General features: G+C 35.6%; 1 protein-coding gene across 1 annotated transcript in view; it reads right to left on the minus strand.

The window, feature by feature from the left end:
* Positions 1 to 204: 204 nt before the first annotated feature.
* Positions 205 to 9,802, minus strand: part of LOC114067796 (partitioning defective 3 homolog) — a gene marked incomplete at its 3' end in the record, with an annotated part of 210,313 nt that continues 200,715 nt past the window's right edge. The window contains exons 8-9 of the mRNA XM_027903476.1: positions 1,998 to 2,123; positions 205 to 621 (exon numbers count right to left, since the gene is read on the minus strand). Of these exons, the coding sequence (XP_027759277.1) occupies positions 205 to 621; positions 1,998 to 2,123 (543 nt within the window). The remainder of the gene's footprint in view (positions 622 to 1,997; positions 2,124 to 9,802) is intronic.

The following is a 9,802-nucleotide window of genomic DNA, read 5'->3' on the forward strand; positions in this document are numbered from 1 at the left end:
AAAACAATGCAAAGCACTCCTCAAAACAGCCTTTTGGAAACACACTTCACACACTGAATGCAAGGTCGGACTCCTGGGCCTGCTACCAAGGACAACTCAGTGCCTTGGCTTCCAAAATCAACCCATTACACCCTCGTGCTCTTATCAGCCATCCTGCCCAACACAATGGCACTGGGCACACCTGCGTGCACTGCACACACACACCTCACGCTATATGAGGAGTGCACTAGTGCCTTACCTTTTCTTAGCTGTATACTGAGCCTCTTCCCTATTTTTTTGGTGTTATACCCACTGTTTGCAGTGGAGGTGAGAACTTTCTGAGGTGATGGTACCAGGCCAGAGGGTGGTTTCCCTGATGAATTCACACTATGAGGTAGCTGCGAGTAGGAGTCTGTCTGATCGGGCTGGTTACCCGCTCGAGACATTCTTTGTAATGTGTGAAGTCCAGAATTGTTAATACTTTTCCCATCAGCATACTGGGAATCGGGGCTGAACCGGCTGGAGTAGTACATGTTCTTCTCGCTTTGGGACAACTGTTCGTACTGCTCTTTATTTGCCGCAGGGACCACGTGGAACCAAATGAACGGCGTACGCATGGCTTGGCGAAACATATGCTGTGCTCTAGGTTTTAAAATGAACAGAAAATTAGCAAATTAGGACTGGCAGGCTACAAGGCATTATAAGCATAATTACTAATGTTAATTAAGCAACACGAGCTGACAGACACATTGCACTCAAGCATAAACCATAAAGCTTGAATCTGTTCACTAGTCTATTTGGTCTGCTTTTCGCTAAGGTTTATTGCTTGAGGGCAACACAATGGTTAAATATGCTTAACAACTAATGTAGCAAATACTGAATTCAGAAAGGCAAAAATTTTAACCACAGTCTTGAAATGCAGACAGTTCTGTAGCAGGACTGCAGTGCCCTTTTGTTTTGAACTTAGCTAATTGCAGTAATTGTGATAACAGTAATCACAGTGACAACAGAATTATTAGAATTAAAATTACACTTTGTAAAAAAACTATGTATTCCATAATTTGGTGATTATATGCAGTCCTGCAACTAGTCTAGTTTACACTCTAATTTTTGTAAGTCAGTAGTCTTACAGAATATAACATTAAGAAATAGGAAAAAAAAATGCTCAGTCCTGTACAGACAGACATTGGGCTCTAGGTCATGATCCAAAGTATACAAAGTCAACAAGTCTCTTCACAGACTTTACAAATTGTGATTCAGAACCATAGAACAATCAGAGACAAGCTGCTTTCAACCATATGGTACAGGGTTATGTTCCAATTCAGGTTAGAGTCAAAGAAATTTAAAACACATTTCAAATATACATTAAATACAAAATGATCAGAACAAATGATATACCTTTGGTCCTCAACGTGTTATGGATTTCAGAACATTATTATCATCTTTGAAATTACTCATTTTGTGCATACCTCTTTTCTGTTTTTTTCTTTCGATTATCTGTGTGTGAACTACAACCTTATTTCATTCTTAAAAGTCTTTCATCTTTCTGATTCACTACTTCAGGATTCTACCAAGACCAGACAACAACGGAGCAAATATTTATCTCTCAGACTTCTGCAAGAAGTTTCGGCACATAGTACCTACAGTTCTCACGCACACAAAACCACACATATTTTTAAAATGTTAAAAATATGCTGTCCGCTTATATTGAACAGGGTGCATTGCAAGTATAAGAGCAAAATTCATATAGGAATTTCAGGATAAACAGTTTACCACTGTAAGAAAAAATCTATGATGTACAAAAATCAATCAAATGAGAATTGCATATACTCTTAACGACAATAATTCTCCTTAATTTTTTCAGTCTGACTAAATATAAAACACAAATGTCCCTTAGTGTATCTTTTCTGTATTAGAAAGGTAAGCTTAAAGATTTTTTTCTTACCTTCCTCAAATTACTGCAAGGTGCAGTGTTAAAGATCAAATAATGCAACGTAATGTGTAGTAAGAACACTTACTGTTCAAATCTCCTATTCCGAAGGTCTCCATCATTAATCCTGACAATACAATCATTCTCACGAAAAAGGTTTTCTTGTTCAGCTTTTCCACCCTTCTCCAATCGCTTCACCAGCAGCCCCAGGGTTCTGGAACATTAAGATTACAAATGATTACTGTTTGAAAAATTTGCAACATAGAATATCCTACTGATTTAATGTTTTATCACAATCACTATAGAAACTACATCTTTACCTTGAAGTAGGGTACCATAGTTTCAAATAACTTACAAGCATTACCTGAATTACTATCCCTTTTCCATAAAACAGAAAGCCTAGGTGAATCAAGCATGTCAAAAGTAAGAACCAACAGGTAGTATGATGATAGCATGTCCATTCTTGCATAAGGCCAAGATTTCTGAGCAGTAAGAGCTCAGAAGAGCTCTGAGAGACAGCATTTTTTCTGCTAGTTAACTGAAGTTGAACAGGTTCAACTTAAAATATGAATTTCTGAATTAGCAGAGAATACCACAGCCATCACTACTCCTTCTGTGTAAGTGAAACGTGGAGTCATCTCACGTAATAAGCAGCCTATAATGAAGGAATTGATAGAGAATTCAGGAACTTCATGCAAACCAAATGCTTTTATTTTTATATCTTAACCTTTTTTTTTTATTAAACAGCAAAGAGAAAATTAAAACTTAAATACCATTTTTTAATTCAGTATCTTAAAATAATTAACTGAAGATACTTTCCATTTGATAGCTTCTGTGCAATGAGTTAGTCATGTCCGTCTAGTGCTTACCCACGGTGTCATCTTAAGGACATTCTTACAGAGAAAAGATAAAAAATATTCCACCTGAAATTATGAAATTGATCCTGATTTCAGAGGTACTGTCAGGATAGCATGAAAAGTCAGTGATGTTTTTATACCTGAACTCCAGGTTTGAAGAAGGACTCAATCTTCAGGATTATTCTTGCATTGACACTGCACTTGATTTTTTTTAAAGATCAGCTTTACATTGAAATCCCGCAGGATGTATCAGTGGGTCAAATTCACATCGTTCAAGTCAATAGCATTACTTTTTCAGAAGTCATTTCAAGGTATGGCGTGGAAAACACTTGGTTGTGTAGCAGGAATTGCAAGACCACATATGTCTTTTAGCAGAAAAACCTTCAGTGATCACAGCACTTCAGTTCACACATACCTCAGTAAATGAGCAGTCGACGATGCTTAAAAGGATTCCTCATGTGCTCAGAAGTTATATATGCACTTGAGCACTTAATCAAACAGGTTAGAAAAGTAAAATTAACTTAACTTATTTCTTCCACTTAAAATTCTTCATTTACCAATTTATCACCAACATATGCAAATGAGACATTTATTTTACAGAACAGTCATACATTTTCTCCTACAAGGCAGATGAAGAGTAAGAGAAATGATCCTAGTAGTATTTCCACTTTGGAAGCACCTAGAGACATTAAGATATGATGTCAAAAGGATCTAAACATGTAAACAGACTGTGAGAAGAAAAACAACACAAAGCATTCTGACAACAAATCATCAAATGAAGCTTGAGTCAGACATTAACATTTAAGTGATACTATTCTGCTTTCAACTGACAGGAAGTGTTTTGCAAATACCTAATTAATTGCACCTTTGACCCATCTGGGGTCCCATTAGAGGCAAACTTGTTCCACTCTCATTTGGTTCCCAACGGGACTGCTTGAGTACATTAACTGATACTAACTGTGACTGGACTTGAGTTCAGGTCAGCTGCTGGAATTAGCTATCTGTCTCTTTGCAGTAACACTGGTGAGCACGAGGAACAGGGGGATTCCATAAAGTATCATTTCTCTAAAATACATGCATTTCTGAAAATTTAAAAAAAAAAAAAAAATCTGGAAAACACAAACACTAGTTTGAATCTAGTTCTATCCCTCCCTATCACAAGTTGATGTTCTTTGTGTTTGGAAAGTTCTACCATTTGTAGATAACAACGCAGTAACTCTCATTAAATAGGAAAATGATTTATCAAAAACGAACTAAATTTTTGCAAATTTTCTAAAGCAAAACCAATTCTTTCTTGCTTGCTTTTTTTCTGTTCACCAAAGCAGCACAGCCCCTTGTATTATCTAGATATTTTAAGTGGTTTTCTGTTTGCCTTTCCCACAACCCTCTAATACTTTTCATGACAAAAAATTCTAAAAGTCCACAACAGTGGCACACTAACTCAATGACAAGGTTGTGCTCCATTTATTGTACTAAAACTTTCTGATAATTATGAAGGTAAGTTGTCACAGGAGTAAAACAACAAATTTTTAAATATCAATTAAATCCTTATTTTCATTCCATTCACTAAAATAAGCTTTGAAGGCAGTCTTGGATTTTGAAAACCAATCCATAATTATAAAAAAATTGTAGACTGATAGTTGCAGAAAGAACTGAAGTAACAGGAATATTAATGATAAAAATAAAAAATACTTATATGCCTTCACTGCATTATTTGTATCATAAATATAGTTTTGAAAATTTGTAAATAATCTCATTAGACAAAGGCTACAAATTCTGCTAATGCAAGACTGCTCATCTCAGACTCGCATGTGGTCCTCACAAGGATTTTGCTTTTTAACAAATATTAGAGCTAAGTTAACCAAGGCATATAAAGCTAAAGCCACTGAGAACAGAGTTAAGGCTGGATGAACAGTCTGAGTCAAACCTAAAACCAGGATCCTCACAGTGCCTTTTAATTCTTTTAATTTTTATATAAAGACATGGGGCAAAAGATCCCTTTAGACACAGTTCCAGAAACAAATTCCAGAATGAGATTCTGTGTAGCAGAGGAAACTCTAATAGAACTCGAAGAAAATGTAGTTCCTAAATACTTTAGTTGCAAAAGCCTACCAATTTCCTATAGCACTTTTTCAGCATATTGTGGTTAGATGTAAGAATACAACTCTAAAAAAAGGCAGTAGGGGAATTGATGTTTGCTGTTGCACTAACTAGAGATAAACAGAGTAGACTTGATATTGCAAATATGCAATAATCTAAAGAGTAATTGGATTATTTTCCCTGCTATATGCTACCATCATTAATCCTGATAAGTGGAGATGTGGCTCTATTACAGCTTCAATATTATGTTTCCTACATTAGGAAGACATAAATTTTGAAAGCCTGTAAACTCATCTAGCATAAAGTACAAAAGTCAGTATATATTTTTCTAAGCACAATCATGTAGCATACAAATGTATGGGTGCATTTGAATTTGCTTAATCTTGTCCAGGTAAAGTAAGTCAACACGGTTTCTAACAAAAATTCTTCCATTATAAACATTTTAAACTCTAACATTTTCAAGAATGAGATTAAATATCATGAAACCCTTCGCAAAACACTCTGCAAGTCTACAATCCTGTTGAAACAATAATTATAAGTGGAAATTTGGTACCTGCGCTGCTTTAGACTAACATTAGCTGACATAGGGACAGAAGGGAAATAGTGCCAAAGCAAAGAGCTCAGTCTTTGTATTTGTTTTAAATACTTAATTGGGAATGTAAGCAGCTGAGATTATATTAGTATTTGCACCACTGTATTTCCACAAGGTTCATTACTCTAATTATACTCTTAAAATAAACTCAGCTACATGTGTTAACATTTCATTTCTCAGTATAAATTACAACCAATGATAAAACTAGAAATAAGCATGTGAATGTTTTATTGACATCTAAATTGCCTGAGTTAGTCGGGGTAGTTCTTGAAATGCGAACTCCCCACATGCCATCCAGATGTATGGAAATGATGATAATTTGTCTTAATAAAAACTGACAGTGTAAGTAAAAATAAAAACTGACATTTAGCATCTAGAATATGATTTGACCATCACAGCCCATTGTACGTACACACTGAAGTTATTTACCTATTACCTGCAAGCTAACTGTAATGTAATCAGACAGAACAGAAAATAACCAATTTAGATGTTTATGTAAAGTCTCTAACATGAAAAGGCAAAAACTAGATTAAGTGACAGAAATAAGGATTGATTGAAAAGCTGATGTGAAGCAGCTTCACAGAATGAAAGATCTCTGAGAAGTTCTACAAGAACATAAACACAGTATAAATTTCCTGGATTCAGAGGTCAGGGTAGGCAAATCAGCTTGTTTGTTCAAGTTAAATTATCGTGGCTGCTCAGTGCTAAATTGGACATAAACTCCTCTGCCCAATATTGACGTCACAGAGTTACTGTGGAGACATCAAAATAACTTTATCAGATTTCATACCTGAAGTCCGGAACCAATTTCCAGTCTTTGGTAACTACTCCTCAGCCTTTTAGTTTGAGTAATACTTCAAATTAAGCTTACAAAAGTTTTTTTAAGGCTGAGATCAGACAGTCTTGAATTCAGATACAAGAGTGAAGGAATGGTACATTCACATCATGGACAATTTTTTTCCTCATACATATGTTTTGACAACCATGGCTACCTTTGAGACTTAAAAAGCTGGAAATGAAGAGAGGAATAAATGGAGAGGCAGGCAGCAGATACCTCCTAGTTGATCAAACAGAATATGATCGTTAGAGAGGCACCTTGAAGGCAGTATTATGGACTCTCCACATAGACAAGGGCCATTAGATATTACTTGTGTTTTCTTTGCATTTTCTATAAAAAATTAAAATTTTTACAGTGACACATTAAGTGATTAATAAATTCCAGAAAATTAAGGATAATTTCTCTAAAAGTAAAACAAACCAAAAAACCACCTACAGAATGGAAAAAGTATGAAACTTTTTCTAGCAAGGATCTGTGCATGTTTCAATGCCTAACTTCATTTGAGATTTATCTCTTCTTTTAAATAAAATCTGTTAAATTCATCATTTAAAATGAAAAAAATCAGTTTCTTTTTTTCCATTCTTCTGGGACTTCCTAATAGTTTAAAGACATTTAGGATATAAAACAAAAAGACAGATTAAATATTTTTAGCTGCCAGGGTTTAGAGGTACAGTGCATCATGGATTTTGTGGCGCATGTCAATAGGAAGAACAGCTGGTAGAGCCGTAGGTACCTCTCTGTATCAAAGTAACATGTCTGATACTTATTAGCGGATGTTCACAGTGAGGTTTTCAGATGAATATCCAAATCCTTTTCTGTTCTGTTTTACTAAACAGACTTCAGACTAGTCTTGGGACTATGAGACTATAACTTCCATATCATTATTCACAGACATTTCTGATATTATCTCATATATTCCTTATGTTAGTTGAATCTCCTTCCACAGACAGACATGGCAGGATTTCAGAAGTGCAGCTAGGGTTTAGAGCTTGAGAAGATTTCAAAGACTCTCAAAAGTAGAAGAGATCATATAATGGTAAATTATGTTATAATTGAGTTTGCAGAGAACTTGATGCATCCCCATTTAAACATCAGCATATCATTCCCCATCAGCCAAGATGGCTCAGATGCTATTCTTAAAGGACTGTTTGCTCTCATATCTGAGCACCTAATACGAAGGAAGGATTGGTGCTAAAGGCAATTTTGCACAGATTTAGAATTTTCTTTTCTATTATGCTTTTCTATCATTCAGTTCCTCTTTGTTCTACTCTTATCTCAACACTTTCCTATTTCTCTCCTATTCTGTCCTTCCGCCTTCATTTTCATGCCACTTTTTCTGCTTAGCATCTATGCCATTACAAAAATGTTCAAGAAGGTTTGCAAACAAAACTTTAATGCTGAAAAATGCACAACCATAAGGTGATGAATATGTATACCCCTTTTCCCTTTTGATAAGGTGAGCAAACTCTGTTAACAAAAACATATAATCAAAATGGCCAATAACGGACTGATAAATTTCTAGAGGCAAAACAGAAGGATAATAAGGAAACATATCCACAGAGGAAAGTTTTATTATGTCTTTACAAATCAATAGTACTTCTCCCAGAGAAAAACAGAGCTATTTTTTTTTATTTTTAAAAAGTCTCACTTTCACTGGGAACAGAAATAAGTGGTAGCATCTATACAGATGAGAGACCTTTACAGATTTTGTTCAAGATCAAAAGCCAATGCTGAAGAGATTCTTACTCCAAACCCTCAAAAAACCATGAAAAGGTAAAATATTTTCTCAATATAAATAAAGGACATAGTTATGGCACATAATTTTGAGAGGTTTGGAGTGTTTCCTTGGCGGGGGGGTGGGGGGTGGGTTTTTCGGTGGAAGAAGGCCCCTGCTTATTGCATATGGGGGGAAAAAAGGTGAATTGCATAATATGTTTTTATACTTTTCTCTTTTTATAGTTACTGATCTAATAATCATTGCCTTTAGAGTAACATTTTTAAAAGTGAAAGTAAGGAACTGCTAGAAAAAGAACTGAAAACACAGCAGAACTGGAATTCAAGAGCAAGCAAATAAAAACCAATATTGGGACAACAGACTAATCTCTATGACACATTAGATCTTTTCTTTCTGGACATCCCTCAAAGTCTTTACTGAGTCCTGTGTTTGGTTTTGTATATTCAGGTTCCTAATGAGCAGATCCCTTGCTCCAATAAGTTAGCTGATTGTAGCAGGGAGCCTTATGCTTCGCAGCCAGAGGAGGAACAAAGAGCAGCCATGTGCTAGAGTGAGAAACGAGCAGGTAGCACATGCCTGCCATGCATACGCTCTCCCTCTGAATCTACCAAAAGGAGAACCAAGCATGTCTTATCTGCTCAAAAGAAGTGAGGAAGGGGAAAAAAAAGAAACCAAAATCCCCACTAATGGCTTCAAACCTGAAGCTGGGTGTGTTCTTTTGCCTGCCCACACTGCAAGCAGCTGGAGGAAATGTCTTTGTCCTCACTGAAAACATGCAGAGGTGTGGGCACGCAAACAGTAAAGCAGCAGCACAACCCAAGTGCTTAAAATCAATCCCAAGCAGGGAACTCTACCTTTCTTTCACTATAATATAGAGGGCATGGGAGAAATGTTTTGGAAATACTGGAAATCCTTCCCAACTCTGCTCTTCTACACTTTTTGAGACAAGGAACCAAGTGTTTCCTCTCTCCACCAGATTATTCTGTAGGGGGTGGAAAAAATTCCCACAGAAATTACACGTATACCCATTTTTCTATTAAGTGAGTTCGAGTATTATGAAGAAAAAGGGGATGCATTTTAATAAAAAAATTATTTTCCTTGGAACAGAATTTACTCCTCCAGTATGTTCTGATTGTAAACATCTATATTTGAGATTGAATTTCTTGTAATAAAACTTTATCATATAATTACGCATGACATAGTTAGCATCCTTTAAAAAAAAAAAAAAAAAGTGAGATATTTTATTTCTGTGTTTACGGCTTTTCCATTTAACATGCTCTTGTTTCAGACTTGACAACCACAGGAACAGCCTGGAAGTGAATTCTGCTTGAGTTAAAATTCTTATTCAAAATGTCAAAATGCACATTTTAACATCAGTTTTATTAAATAAGAACTTAGAAGGCAGTTTGACGTTCTTAAACCGGTCTTTTCCTTGGCCTTGACACTGTCTAAATCCCAGATAACTGTGTGAACATTTCAACCATTTCTAACTCTATGGGATTTACTTCTGAGTATGTTTGAAGTACTGTTCACTTATGCCCTTTCCATCCCCACACTGAATTTACTGAATTTCAGATTATGAAGAGAAGAATTTATCACTTCATGGAAGTTTGCTCTTAATACTTGTAGTCCCCAGAGAAAGTAGCCTTAAAGTTAAAAAAAACCTTTCATTTTCTTGTAATACGTGTCAGAGTATGAAAGCATTGGATTTAAAGTGACAACTGCAAATAAAGCTCTTATACTGTGTTTAAAATCCTGCGAAGGTACTTGG

Source organism: Empidonax traillii, unplaced genomic scaffold (assembly GCF_003031625.1).
Source record: "Empidonax traillii isolate 1590-97213 ecotype Southwest subspecies unplaced genomic scaffold, ASM303162v1 scaffold967:size223382, whole genome shotgun sequence".
NCBI classification, from domain to species: domain Eukaryota; kingdom Metazoa; phylum Chordata; class Aves; order Passeriformes; family Tyrannidae; genus Empidonax; species Empidonax traillii.